The sequence below is a fragment of the Fusarium poae genome, assembly GCF_019609905.1.
Source record: "Fusarium poae strain DAOMC 252244 chromosome Unknown contig_2, whole genome shotgun sequence".
Lineage (NCBI taxonomy): Eukaryota > Fungi > Ascomycota > Sordariomycetes > Hypocreales > Nectriaceae > Fusarium > Fusarium poae.
This window is the reverse complement of record NW_025408660.1, coordinates 497452-512262: the sequence shown is the minus strand read 5'-3', so window position 1 is coordinate 512262 and position 14811 is coordinate 497452. Positions and strand designations below refer to the sequence as shown.

Below are 14811 nucleotides of genomic sequence, written 5' to 3'. Positions count from 1 at the left end.
CGAGCCAGCCCTGTTCGCCCGACCTTCCATGCGTTTTGTTAGATCCTTGAAAGGTTTGAGGATATTGAGGAAGTGGTCGAGATCGACCCAATCCTGCGCAGTCAGGATATCTTGTGAGATATCGTATCCTTCGGCGCCGATGTGGCGATAATTGAGAAAGAATAGATCAATGGCGTGGCGGAGCTTCAGGGCTCGTTCAATCATGAAATACACAGAGATCCAGCGGATGCCTAGAAGAGCTGTCTGCAGCTTGTGGCGCTCATCTAGGAAGTGAGCGACAACGGCAAGATAGTTTGTCCCTTCTTCAGATGTCCATGCATCCATCGAGATATGGACCTTGCCTTTGGCGGAATGGAGCTTTTCCCTTAGCCAAACGCGTCTTCCGCTATCGCCAAGCCACTTCTCTTTGACCCAGCTGCTAAGAGTATACGGGCTTCTGGGAAGGATCTTGTCGATATCCTCCAGATGATTGATAAAGATTTACTTAAAGCGGAAGGTATTATGGACAACAACGTAGAGGGGTTAGATGATTCGGCTGACTGGCAGAGCTCCAACCCAGATTCGGTTTAGCTAATAATATAAATGACGTCATTTCTTTGTTTCCATATGGGTTGCATTCCATATTCCATAAGGCACTGTATGGAGTATGGAGTATGGATAGAAAGCCTGTTGTAGAGGACCAGCCTGTATGACATGGTGAGATTGAGTCAAGGCTATACAAATATATGACGGACGTCATATTAATAATGAAATAACGTTATTGATTAACTACTAGTAAAACGTTAAATTGAGGGAAATTGAATTCCAGTTAGTTTTACTTGCTACAGTATTGAGCACTTGAATCTGTTGAACGGATCGCGTGCGCCTTGATGTCCTTAATTGTATGTGTATTGTCGTACGTTTTTTCCCCCGCCTTCCTTGGAGAGAGGTCTGCTTATTATGCTTTCCTGAATGGGTCTAGGGTCGCCGACAGCTGACCGATAGGTCACACGATACCCCGTGCGGCCATCCTACTGTTCAACAGAATCAGAGGTTTGAGGCCAGAATGGCACAAGACGAGGACCGTGAAAAGCCTACTAAGTTACCAGTATTACCTAAAAAGGAAGGGGGAAATTTGTATGGTACATATTTGTACGTACAGCGGCTAAAATACAGTACGTACGTACGTACGTGTACAAGAAATTGCATCACTACACGAGAATACCTCTTACGGCGGGCTAGATTAGCTACAGTAAGTATACCTACAATATAGACATCTACTCTCTTATAACGCAGGAAGTAGAGTATTAGCCTGGGCTGATTCGTATTCTAATGTTCTAACTCCTGCAATAACATGACCGACAAGAAAACTCATACAGACATTGAAGGACAATTAACGGATCTCCCTCGCATTTGGCCTAGCTTTTTGGAATGCTGCGCTAGACCCTACGTGAGTTAGCGGTGATACGCTTCTGAAAATGGATGGATCTTGACCACAAAACTCATGATTGGCTGAGTAACGACCCCACATATCCAAAAACGGCCACATCTTGACCACAAAATTCTGATTGGCTGCAAAGCTTGAGACCGACGACGAGGTCAGCAACTTCCAAGACGGATATACCAACAACAAGCTAGAAAGTCTCATAAGAATATAAATAAGTTGAGTCTAAAGGCTATAATGTATGTATTTATATAGTGATAAGTTTTATACTACATTTAGTGTCCAGTCTGAGGGGGCTAATCAATGATGTTAGCTAACCCCAAGTGTGGGATTGGGGTTACTTTCAGCCAATGAATGACTCGGCTTCGACCAAAGCGATTTGGACCAAATTTCAGCTCCCCACAACCCCATTTTGGTGGCCGATTTGACTTCCTAATTGAGCCCAGTGCCATAACGTGACACACTTCAAGGCACATGGCATGGTAGGCCGTCACATGTGACGTCTGTGACGCCCTGCCCTATCTAGCGTGTTAGTGCTCTTGTTAAATACCATTGCTCCGTCATCTCGACCAGATGGCCAAATTTGATATCTTCACTGAAAGCCCTTTATCTCTTCATGATAATTAATGGCCCCTTCTTGAGTTTTGCTTCTTCAATTCGCCAATATCTCACAACCCCGTCTTGGAACCTTCCGCGCACCATCAAGAATCTTGAACGATTATGGTAGCAACAACAAGTCCCGTCTTAGTGGACCAACGCCAGCATTTTATAAACTATCCAAAACCGACACAAGGGTCAGTCACAAACTAGTAACTCTATTGAGTGAGATCTAACATTTAGAAGACCGGATACCCCGTTACAGCCTAGAAAGCTTGACAACCCAGTTGTGAGGGGCCGTCTATTGGCCTTTGTTGCTTTGAGGTGAGTTTAACTTACATACATCCCTGGACTTAACTGACCCGATCAAGCATTAATTTTATCCGGTTCATTCGGGAAATCGTCTGGCACAATGCAGGTTTTGGTTCTCTACGGAATATTCGTGAATCGTTGGAGTTGTACGAGGCGCGATATGATCCAACAGTGGTGCCCATATCAAACACTCCAACTCAGCTGGATGAAGAGAGCCAGGGGCCAACAGAAACACCACCAACTCCTGTCATAGAATCACTACTAGTTGACACGCCATATTATTCAGTGGCTGATTACAGAGATGTGTATCTGTCGAGCTTAACAACTCCAACAGATGTCGCGAATACATTGCTGCGTCTCATTCGTCGAGACATCAGCCCTCCAGGAAAGCATTCAGCCGCCTGGATCAGCACAAGAGTCGATCTCGTTTTGCAAGCTGCCAAGGAATCAACCATTCGGTACCGTGAGGGTAGACCTCTCAGTCCTCTGGATGGTGTACCCGCAGCTATCAAGGATGATTTTGATATGGACGGGTATGATATGACAATGGGTTCGAAGACCAACTATGCCGGCAAAACAGTCAGCACTGGGTCAATTACAAATTGGAATGTAAGAAAGCTGCAGGAGGCAGGTGTTATCGTTCTGGGGAAACTCAATTTGCACGAATTTGGAATGGGTAAGTTGGAGATCTGGTTATCTGGATGCGTACGCTAACGTGATGTAAAAGATACAACCGGAAACAACCCCAATCACGGCACACCACTTAATCCGTTCAATCCAACCTACTACACCGGAGGTAGCTCATCTGGCTCAGGATACGCAGTTGGAGCAGGTCTTATTCCCATTGCTCTTGGTGGAGATGCAGGCGGAAGTATTCGCATCCCGGCATCTTACTGCTCCGTATTCGGTCTGAAACCAACTCACGGGCGTCTCTCATCATTCCCAACACCGAATCCAGCTCCAACCTGCTGTGTGCAGGGACCTATAGCAGCAGACATGTATTCTCTAACAGCAGTCTATAATGTCATTTCGGATCCCCACCCAACCTCAACTTTTCCACACCTATACAAGGAGCCCTCAAGACCACGGACAAAGCTGCTTGGTATTTACGAACCTTGGTTCGACCTTGCAGCTCCCGGCGTAAAGAGTGTAACAAAAGCCATGATCAGAAAGCTCTGCACGGAATATGGCTACACAATCGTCCCTATTAGCATTCCTTTCACGGAAGAAGGACAAATCGCCCACGCTATGACCGTTTTAGCCGACGCAGCCTCCCTCCTCCCCAAACCCGCCAACATAACTCCCGCAAATAAACTTCTCCTCGCTATCGGCCGTACAATCCCAGCAGGCGATTATGTCCTCGCCCAAAAGCTCCGCAACCTCTTGATGCAACATCTCTCCCACCTATGGCAAACCTACCCAGGAATGATAATAATAACCCCCACAACAGCCTGCCCTGGCGCTCCGATCCGCGGCGGAGCCAGTGAACTAAAGCGCGGTCTGAATGACGGAAACCTCACGATAGAGAGTATGACGTATGTCTGGCTGGCCAATTTATGCGGCATGCCTTCTCTATCCGTTCCCGCTGGGTTTGTGATACCTGAGGGACAGGAGAGGGCGGGTGAAGAAGCGGATAAAGAGACGGTTGGAAAAATACCAGTTGGGTTGATGGCGACGGGGGAGTGGTGTAGCGAAAAGGCGCTTTTGGAATTTGGTGTTGAAGCCGAGGCCGTAGGCGTTGGAAAGAGATGTAAACCGCCGATTTGGGAGGATGTGTTGTTACAGGCGAGGGTTGGTCCTATTGAGCAGGACTCGGAGGAGAAGGGACATGACATGGCGAGTTCCCAAGAATGGCTCTGGATTTGGAGTTTTGGAATATCTCCTTTTTTCAAAAGGAAAAACGCTTAAACAGTCAGAATCAAGGGTGTGCTCAACTCAACGTATTTCAATATGTTGAATGGATTGACGATCAACGTCAACTCAACGTCAATCAACATCGAATACGGATTACATAAACATCAATCCATTTTGGGTTATCATTGATTGAATGGATTGAAGGTGGTGGATTTAGGGTAGCTGGTAATAGGACTCGTGATTCCTGAAGAGGTTTTGGCATCTTGAATAGCTTTACCCGTTGGCTCGAGCCGGGGGGGGGGGGGGGCCAACTAAGTAAGCTTAGTTGGCCACAAAATCGCGTGACACCAACACAATCGCGTGACACCTCCGCACGGCCGGCTGTCTGACTTTGGCGGCTTCTTGCACCAAAAACAAAAACACATGAAAAGCTAGACATAAATCAGTGAAAATAACGAAAATTTGTCCAACCTTCAATATGACCTCACAAGTAAATCTCCTCGCCGGTCAGGCCGTTGTTCGGTCACGCGTTCGCCACCGAAGGGGCCTGATTAGTAGCGCTACAGGAGCTCTGCAGCAGCCTCTCTCGGTTCGTGAAGCTGCAAAGAGATATCGCGGCTCTAATCGCGGGAGCATCTCACGTGTGATTAAGCGGCTAGAAGCTGCAAATACTCTTGATGCTTCGGAATTGGTAGATGGAATCGTAGGGCGGCCACGACTTTTGACGGATGAAGAAGAAGAAGCTATCGTGAGCTTCGTTATATGGATGGATAGGTCAGGATTGCCTGCCGCAAAGTATGAGATTGAAGATGCAGCAAATACCTTGCGCCGCCGCAGAGATCCTGAAGCAGAGCCTCTGAGCAAGATGTGGTACAGCCGCTTCCAAGATAATCATCCTGAGCTTCAGAAATCGATACTGAAGGCAAGGGAAGTTTCTCGTGCCGAATATGAAGCCGCAGGCATAGAAGAGACCAAAGAGTGGTTTCAAAGACTTCGCGAAGTCATTGCTAACTATAATATCGGTCCTTCTGAGTGTTGGAATGCTGATCAGGCCGGTATTAGAGTAGGGATACTGCGAGAACGAGTGGAATGCCTTGTTGTACGTACGAAAAAGAAGTCGGCTGCAGACAGTGTTGGATAGCCACGCTATGAAACTGAAACTGGGGGGAGTTTCAGTTTCATGACACCGGACGTCAGTATAGTTTCAGTTTCATATGAACTGGTTTCAGTTTCATACGAAGCAATATCCAGTTGCAGTCCAATTTTTTGACAAGCTCGGCATCGATATGCACCTTATCTCCAAGTACCGTACCCCAAAGATGTTTGGCATTGTCTGCCTACCTACACTACCAATTCCCTAGGCTCGCCATCACTTTCTGCCCCCTTACTCATCTCTATATCTTCTTGGAGTATCCTTACAGCCGCGTCGATATCCTCCGCTTCTCTAAACACCCCTGCAAGGAGCGGCCTGCTCTTTCCCTTTGTGTGACGGGTGAAGATTCCCAAGGGATAAACTAGTCCGTACTGGTTTATGTTGGCAGAGTCGTAGGGCGTTGTCACTGAGCAGTTGCGAAGTGTCACGTCTCCTAATAGTGAATAGAGCGGGTAAGGCGTATTCAGGTAAGGAAGTTTTATTGATAGCTGGTAGGCCATCGTACTATCTAGCGCTAAGCGAATGTATATATACTACTGGTGTTGTGGTGGGAGCGACGCGGTCCTGGAGCGCCGTCGGTCCTGCAAGTGTCGGTCCTTTATTGAGGCGTCGTCTAGGCGCACAGGACCTGTGTGCTCGGGGCACAGACCCCTGACTAAGCATTCATCATTTATGGGATGTTGGGGGAGCGATTTTCAGGGGCTAAGCATCTTTATCTTGATCTCTGTATCATTTTATTAATTAACTTAAATGGATCAATTTCCGGATGACTGCTTACCTCCTGAGCATACATATGCATCTCGAGATGATCTATTCCAAGCGATCAATCGCTGGGCAGCACCACGAGGCTATGCTTTTGTTACCGGAAGGTCCAACAAAGGCAAGTCTGGGAGACTTACAGTTTACTTCACTTGCGATCGTGCCCGTCGGCCTCCAAGCGACTCAAGAAGCCGTATTCGAGCAACCTGCACTCGAAGCACCCTCTGCCCCTTCTCTATCACCGCAAAGGAGTTACCCGATGCATCTGGCTGGGTTGTACGACATCGATCGGATAGTCAATATGCTACACATAACCACACGCCAAGCACCCATCCCACTGCTCATCCTGTTCTTCGAAGGCTCTCGAAGGACGATAAATCAACAATCAGCAATCTTACAAAGGCTGGAATCAGCTCAAAAGAGATTAGAACCTATATTCGACAACATTCAAATTCCATTGCAACTCAGAAGGATATCTCCAACAGCATTGCAGAAGCTCGACGATCATCTCGTTTTGGCCAGAACACAATGCATGCTCTTATTAACCAGCTAGATCAAGAAGGCTTTTGGAATCGTATGCAGGTAGATAGCGTAGGACGGGTTACAGCAGTTTTATTTGCTCATCCTGAATCACTTACCTATCTGCAAGCATATCCTGACCTTCTTCTTCTAGACTGCACATATAAGACGAATCGGTATGGCATGCCGCTTCTCGACATTATCGGCGTTGATGCCTGTCAACGATCATTCTGCATTGCTTTTGCATTCCTCAGCGGCGAAGAGGAACTAGACTACCAATGGGCTCTCGAACGACTGAAGTCTTTATATGAGGTCTGCAATACAAGCTTTCCGTCTGTCATTATTACGGACTGTGCTTTAGCTTGTATAAATGCAGTTGCTATCTGCTTTCCATCTGCAGTCCTTCTATTATGCCTTTGGCATGCTAATAAGGCAGTCCTTGCTTATTGTCGGCCGGCCTTTATTCAACACCGAACAGATCCAAAGACAATCGAGGCAGAGCTTCTTAGCTGGCAAGAGTTCTATAACCAGTGGCATTTAATCATTCAATCAGCTGATCAGGTAACCTTTGATCAGCGGGTTCAGCAGCTTGAGCAGCGATATCTACCCGCCTACGCCAATGAGATTGGATATTTGCATGCAACGTGGCTAAACCCTCACAAGGAGAAGCTTGTAAAAGCTTGGGTTGATCAGCATCTTCACTTTGGTACTGTCGTTACTTCTCGTGTGGAAGGTATTCATAGTCTACTTAAAAGCTATCTAAATACATCGACACTAGATCTATTTGAGGCTTGGGGTGCTATTACACGAGCTGTTACCAATCAGGTCCATCAGCTACAGTCAAATCAAGCCCAACAGCAACTTCGACAACCAATTGAGCTTCGTATAGCTCTGTATAGTGCTGTTCAAGGTTGGGTATCTTTTGAGGCGTTGAGGAAGGTTGAAGAGCAACGAAAGCGGCTTTTGGATAAAAAACCCCCTCTGCCTCGCTGTACTGGTATTTTTATGCGTACACTGGGATTGCCTTGCGCTCACCTACTTCAGACCTTACAAGAACAAGGCCAAGTTCTTCTTCTTGAGCATTTCCACAAGCATTGGCATCTGAAGCGCCCAGGGCAGCAACAGTTACTTCTGGAGCCTCGCACTCGCATAGATGCAAGGGCTACTATATCAAATCTGCCACAGTCAAGTACAAAAAGACTACCAAGCTCCTTTGAAGCCGCTGCGACTACAGGAAAGGTAAGGGCAAAGGCCCCGCCAAAATGCAGCAAATGCCATGAAGTCGGTCACCAAATGAATTCGAAGGCATGTCCCTTGCGGCATCAAGAGCTCTTGGAAAAGGTAGCAGCAGAGGCAAAGGCACTGGCAGAAACAGAAGCATCGGCAATGACAGCGGCACCGGCAGTCCTCGCCTCTCAGCCGGAGACTATGACTGGGACCTTGCAAGACTCGCCCGGTGGCGCCTCTCAGCGGCCGGAATCTCCTGTTCATGAGCAACCCCCTTCGCTTGGCCGGCCATCGCCATCACCACCGAGGTACGATTCTCCACAGGAAATATATGAAAGATATGTTGCCGCAAGAAGCGCGTGGTACGCAGTGCAGCCAGCTGGCAGCATCAAGACGAACCAACAATATCGCAGGGCGATGGGGCTCCCACTCAGGTATGACAAACATAGCTACGAGTGGTGCCTGGACTACAAACAGATGTCCAAGCGCTGTATCACGTCAACAGGATCAAGAGAATGGACGAAAGAGGAGATGATGGCGTATTTGGATTGGAGTAAGGCGGAGGATGAGCGGATTGAAGCCCAGGTCGCCGAGGAGATGGGAGACAATCCTTTAGCCAATAGAAGAAGAGGCGTCAAAGAAATTTGGGAGAGAATAGAAGCAGACAGTAGGGAACAAGAAGCTTTGCACTTAGCTAGTGGGCGCACAGAAGATTGTATCATTGTTGGAAGTCATGGGTGTTAGACGGTCACTCGGTAGCAAAGCTATTGAACATTCTCCGGCTGTCATAGCTGTGTATAATTTGGTTAGCCCTTCCCGTCCCTATTTCAATAATCACAGTCAAAGGGTAGCTGTCGGCTCCGTTGAATGCGTTAGTACATTCAGTCAATTTCTAATTCAACGGGAAATGCTTAGTCAGGGGGCTGTGCCCCTAGCCTGCTGACAGGGGGGTCTGTGCCCCGAGCACACAGGTCCTGTGCGCCTAGACGACGCCGAGGAATCGTGTACTCCTTCCCTCCATCAAACTCATAGACGAGATCAGGATATCTGTCCAGATCGTCGCACGATAGAGTGTACCAGTCCTGCATATCGGTGTTGTATCCTGTTGATCCCTGGCTCATGATCTTTTCGATGACAGCGGTGGAGGCCGGCTTGGCATCCGTCTTACTGACAAGGTACTTGTAGCCGTTGAGGGAGAGTGGAGCACCCAGTCCTTCAGATCCTTCGTCTACAACAGCCAGGGGGGGTGTCGTTTTACCACCCTTGGCAGCCTCGAAAGGGACAGCATAGTTCTTTGACTTGTTTCCATCGTCTTTGACCCACATGCCCGTAAGCGGAGTACTCCAGTAGTTGCTGCGCGGGGGCGTAGCCGGGTAGAACGCGTCGCTGAGCCATTCTGGGTTCTGGATCCCATAGGACTGTAACTGCTTGGTGTCATACATGGAAGTATCTGTACTCCCAAAGACGAGCTGAGCATCACCCCCCTGACAGCTCGACGTTGAGTCCAGCGTGGCGCACGTGTGCCAGCCTACCAAGGGTCCCATGTTGCCTTCCTGCCATGCTTGGTAGTTGGCAGGTTCTGATGTTTCGGCCCGCTTGGATGGCGGAGGGGCCAAGCCAAAGATGCCACCGAACGGGACTGCAGGCACGACACTTGCAGGATACGGGAAGTTGGAGACCTGCATAAGCATATCGCTGTTGCAGACATGTCCAATGCACACCTCATCTCGCCCGTAGTCTACGGTGAAGTTGGGCGCAAAGGCTGTGATGGGCCACGTGGTCTGGGCAAAAGAGGCATTGCTGAATGATTCCGAGTCACGCTCGTTAAAGAATGGTTGTTCTTGTCCCGCACAGAGATCAGGATTGAATTCGCCGAGACATCGTCCAGATCGTACAAAGGGAGCCATCCATGTCATGTCGCTAAGCATCGTAAGTTCCTGGGGAGGCGAACCAACAGTGACATTGAACAGATAGCCATACACGTCCCAATAGGCAGGTACTGCAACCGAGTTACCAGAGCTAGGGGAGCGGTGTTCCAACGTCAAAGCGGCTGCATGTGCCGGAACAAGAGCCCCGAGCAACACGGCCAAGATGGTTGCATCAGCAAGCATAGTTGCAGACTCGTTTGGGTAAATGATAAACGATGAAAGATCCAAAAGTGGTAGATTGAGGGGCAAGTGTCAGACTTGATGATCTGTTGCGATTGCATGAGCAGGGCGGTCATGCACACTTTATTTCGTTTTCTGACGACAAGTCAATGGAGTTATCCGATATAAAGGGACTCTCTAAACAAGTTTCTTTCTACTTCAAGATAGGACTAGTCCACTGGCCAATGAGTGGGAAATTCGTATCGAACGATATCATCCTTCGATGCAAGGCGATCCTTCGGGATCTTGAGCCTGCTTACACCCCCCAAGATTATTTACTTTTGATCTTATCTTAGAAAGTGGGACGACGCTTGCAGGGGAGGGGCTCAGCCTTACGTATCATATCGAACATGGTGGATGTTTCTGCTTCGCCCATTCTTGCGCTTCGTCTAAACTCGAAAAAGCGAAATCAGGCGCCCTGACAAACAAGCCAAGCATAGTTTTCGAACCATCCTTGATCCTTCGAATGATTTGCCATCACGATTCTTGGCCAGTTGCGTTTCAGGCAGCTGCCGCGGTGTACTCCGTGGCCCATGATCTATCTAAATCAGGAAATTCTTAACGGAACGATATTGTTTCGGCTGCCTTGTTTGTAGTGAAGCTTGTATTAGACAGTAGCATGGTGTCACGATCCCTGTCCCAGCGTCACGTGTACCCCACCTTTTTCACCAATCATCCATAGGCTCACCCGACACATCGTGAGCCCTCCACACCAACTACCCTGTAGCTCACCTAACATGTAGTGAGCCTTTTGCCAAAGCTCACTCCCTGCATCGTGAGCCTTCCCCTAAGGCTCACTCCCACCTCAGTGAGCCCTCATGTATATATACATTCGCTTAGCACTAGATAGTACGATGGCCTACCAGCTATCAACAAAACTTCTTTACCTGAATACGCCTGACCCGCTCTATTCACTATTAAGAGACGTGACACTTCGCAACGCTCAGTGACAACGCCCTACGACTCTGCCAACATAAACCAGTACGGACTAGTTTATCCCTTGGGAACCTTCACCCGTCACATTTAGGGTTAAGGTTTAGGATTAAAGTTTGAAGTCCTAAACTTAGATCGTAGGACTTTCATCTAGGACTTTCTAGGACTTGAGTCCTAGAAGGAACCAGTCGAAGATATAAGGTCTCAAAAGTCCTTCGATTGCGAGAGGCAAGCTTCGAAATCGATCGACCAATCGATTTGATCGTCGATCAGGTGGACCATATATAAATCGGTGAGGTGCAGGGTAGGCTACCCTGGATTCTGCCTCTATGTGGATCGCAATACGTCGCATGTCCCACAAAGCATTTCTGGCAGGCGCAATTGGTGGAGAGACGCTGCTGTTGAGAGCTTTCTAAGGAGGAAGGCGCCCCACCACCTTCCTTTTTTGGATTCCGCAGCTTCATTGCCTCGTCACGTGAAGCTCTGTCTGATCTATTTGATCGATCTATACGATCAATTTCGAAGCCTGGACGCTTAAAAAACTTTTCACAACAGCGAGAACGAATTTTTGAAACAACAGCTACATATTGAGCACAACACTCCCGCCCGTGGCCGTAATGGCTTTGACCGGTCATTTCATCTTCCCCGAGGTGTCTTGATGGCCGCAGAGGTCGGGGTACGGTCGCGGGCGAGAAAAGAGCGCGAAACAATCAGAGCATACCACGAAAACCACGTGTCCGCGAACGGTGACGATCTTAGCTGAGCTACGACGTATTCCATGCAGTGCGACGATGAAGCCCAAACATTTCCACCAGCAGCTTCGAAATAAAACATACAGTCACATATGGGTTTTTGTTGGTCGGCCCATCTCCTAGCCAAGGTTTGCGACGTCCCACTACGACGAGATGACGGACAGAACGGTATCACCTCCCGCGTGGTAGAGCACCAGATACCCGGCATGCTACGAATGATGCCACACAACACTACAGATTACAGACAGACTTGCCCACTGTCGCCCCCACAAAATACCGTATCGAGGGATTGGTCCCCTTTCGTTACCTGATAACGTCTGAGGAAGCCGCGCGGGAGCTCTCATACTCAGTAATCCGACATCTCGAACCGAGCGGAGCATCGCACTACATGGGATAGTCGATGCCTACTATTGTCACCATCGCCGGTAGCGATACATACACAGATAACGAATACATGGCCACATAGGAACCCAGCAGGAGGCAACAAAAGCAGAAAGACATGGAACATGGCGTACAGAAAGAGCCCCGGGGTTTAACGAGGGAGGTTATCTTACAGACAAAGCCGATAGCTGGGGGGAGACTGTAGGTATCATGGTCGCACAGCACGGTGCATTGGCACCGACAGAGTTGCAGCACGAAGCCACGAAGGAAAGGTTCCTGAGGACAGCAACAAGCAAGAATTCAAGGACGGATGAACAAGAGGCGGAAAATCCGAAATTTTCCAACAGAAAGCAAGCAATTTGGGTCATAGATAGCGAACGAGGATCAAAACGGGAAACTTGGGGACGGCTGGCCTTATTTCAACCATAAGGCGAAGTGGGGCGTTTGCCAGACGGACGCGTCGGCTGTCTGCCGAGTCCTGTTAACCAGACATAGCTGCAGATAAAAAGCGGCCACAACCGTGTAGGATACAATCAATCAATCAATTTCGAAGCCTGGCGAGAGGATCAAGCAATACATACGATTCACCTTAATATCTGACACAAGGACTTGAATTAGTTAATTACAAAATCATTATACTACTATGCACTGAAGTGGAGGTTGTTAACCTGGAGCGATAGGCAAACACATAAGCGTCTGCCTTCCTTTGATTGATTGATTGATTGTATCCTACACGGTTGTGGTCGCTTTTTATCTGCAGCTATGTCTGGTTAACAGGACTCGGCAGACAGCCGACGCGTCCGTCTGGCAAACGCCCCACTTCGCCTTATGGTTGAAATAAGGCCAGCCGTCCCCAAGTTTCCCGTTTTGATCCTCGTTCGTTATCTATGACCCAAATTGCTTGCTTTCTGTTGTGAATTTTTTTTGAGGACAAGACCCTGGGAGAGGAGAGATCGTGTTACGATTCAAGCGGTTACGTCACGTGCATTCCCACATTTTCTATCCAATAGCTAGTCACCTACCATGTAGTAGTCGAACGCCATTCGACTTACATGACGACTAGAGTCGAACCGACTTCGTTCGACTCACATATCATCAAGTATATATACATTCCTTTAGCACTAGATAGAACTTAGCTCATCAGCTATCAGTAAAACTTTTTTACCTGAATGCGCCTAACCCGCATTATTCACTATTAAGAGACGTGACACTTCGCTCTGCTCAGTATCACACGCCCTACGACTCTGCCAACATAAACTCAGAACGGACTAGTTTTATCCCTTGGAAAATCGAACCGTCACATTTCAGCACTAGTATTTTATTCTTCAATCAATACAGCATGCTCATTACAACATGCTCATTTCAACATGCTCATTTCAACATCCGAGTCAGGTTTCGAACCGTGAGGTCTTTCCTTGCCATAATACTGTGACCTGACCCAAGCTATCAAGTTAAAGTTTACAATACCGTTCTTTTTCCACTTCCCGTTTTCGTTTTCTCCAGCACTATAACTTGCACGTGTAGGTATAAACAACTTGACCTTCTTGAACCACTTGTCCCCCGAGTTTAGCGCCAACAGTACTCCAGAGATAATGGCTACCACTGCAGTCGAAGCAATAGCCCACCACTTCAGAGCGGGTAAGAGATCGCCCAGCGGATCAGTGGCCATGGACAACAAAGCGGCGACCAGACTTGGTGGTATAAAGATGGATGCCAAAATCGTCAAGTGAGATGTGCTTTTGGCATCGTCAAGGCTGATAGCAGAGTTAACGGCGCTGCTCAGGCAATCGATGCGACGCTCATACTCGTCGAGGCGATCTCTGATGGCTTTGTAATCAGGCTCGTATGGCTCCCAGATCTGGTGCATTTCAGGTGACCGGGTGAACTGGGAAGTCTCGCGTATACAGCTTTGCAGCATGTCACGGGCTTGGGGAATCCACCTGCGCCAAAAGTGTAGTTTATCAAGACTTTGCTTTCTACTGTCGGTTTTGGTGTCCGGGAAGAAGGAAGGGCTTGCGATGCCCCAGTCGATTTGGTTGAGACGCGTGTTCAGGTAGTCAGCGAAGACGAGCCACTCGCCGCATACCATGTGCAATAGAGACTGAATTGGCCTGTCGCGCAAGGTACAAGAAAGCGTGTGTGGTAGATTGACGGGATCAATTTGCTGTTGGGCCCAATAAAGATACTCTTCAAACCAGCTTTTTGCACTTTGGTTTTGTTCATGATCATACAGTGGACTCTCGAATCGTGGGATGTCATCCCAGTTACCGTACCCCCGCCAAAGGGGGAAACCCGTTCTGGGGGTCGGCTCAAGTAGAAGAACCCCTACATCCCCGGTGAAATCAGTAATGTGTACAACTTTAGGTGTCATGCTGACATACCAACCGAAAATTCTTGCGAAAACCAGAACGTCGCGCGGCTACGTATATGTCCAATCTTGGCATCAACAAGCTCTGAGTCATTTTGTCTATCACTCTTGTGCCACCAGCTCCGGGTTGTTCCAGAATCTTTGTCCCAAAAAATATCATTATTATCAGCAGTAACGCGCCGCATAATGTTAAAGTCGTCTATCTCCTTATGCGCTTCTCGCAGCGCTTGCTGGGTCGAGAAATACCGAGACCTGACTAATCGCATTTGGAACCAGTCTCGCCGCTTCGCATCAACTTCGAGGACGGAAGGCTCACGCCAACGATCGCGGATATTGTTCCATACATAATCAGTGATGTGAGCACGAAAGAATCGGGGATCAATGCC

General features: G+C 48.3%; 3 protein-coding genes across 3 annotated transcripts; 2 read left to right on the top strand and 1 right to left on the bottom strand.

Moving 5' to 3' along the window:
• Nucleotides 1–2143: 2143 nt before the first annotated feature.
• Nucleotides 2144–4240, top strand: FPOAC1_013428 (uncharacterized protein; the record flags this gene model as incomplete). Its single annotated transcript, XM_044857769.1, has 4 exons — nt 2144–2217; nt 2267–2344; nt 2392–3008; nt 3060–4240. 4 exons carry the CDS (start codon nt 2144–2146, stop codon nt 4238–4240), a joined length of 1950 nt encoding a protein of 649 aa, XP_044701151.1.
• Nucleotides 4241–8755: 4515 nt separating this feature from the next.
• On the bottom strand, nt 8756–9955 carry FUS4_2 (Secreted aspartic protease fus4; the record flags this gene model as incomplete). Its single annotated transcript, XM_044857768.1, has 1 exon — nt 8756–9955. The coding sequence occupies one exon, from the start codon at nt 9953–9955 to the stop codon at nt 8756–8758; it is 1200 nt and encodes a 399-aa protein (XP_044701150.1).
• Nucleotides 9956–11768: 1813 nt separating this feature from the next.
• On the top strand, nt 11769–12073 carry FPOAC1_013426 (uncharacterized protein; the record flags this gene model as incomplete). Its single annotated transcript, XM_044857767.1, has 2 exons — nt 11769–11861; nt 11921–12073. The coding sequence occupies 2 exons, from the start codon at nt 11769–11771 to the stop codon at nt 12071–12073; spliced, it is 246 nt and encodes an 81-aa protein (XP_044701149.1).
• Nucleotides 12074–14811: the final 2738 nt, after the last annotated feature.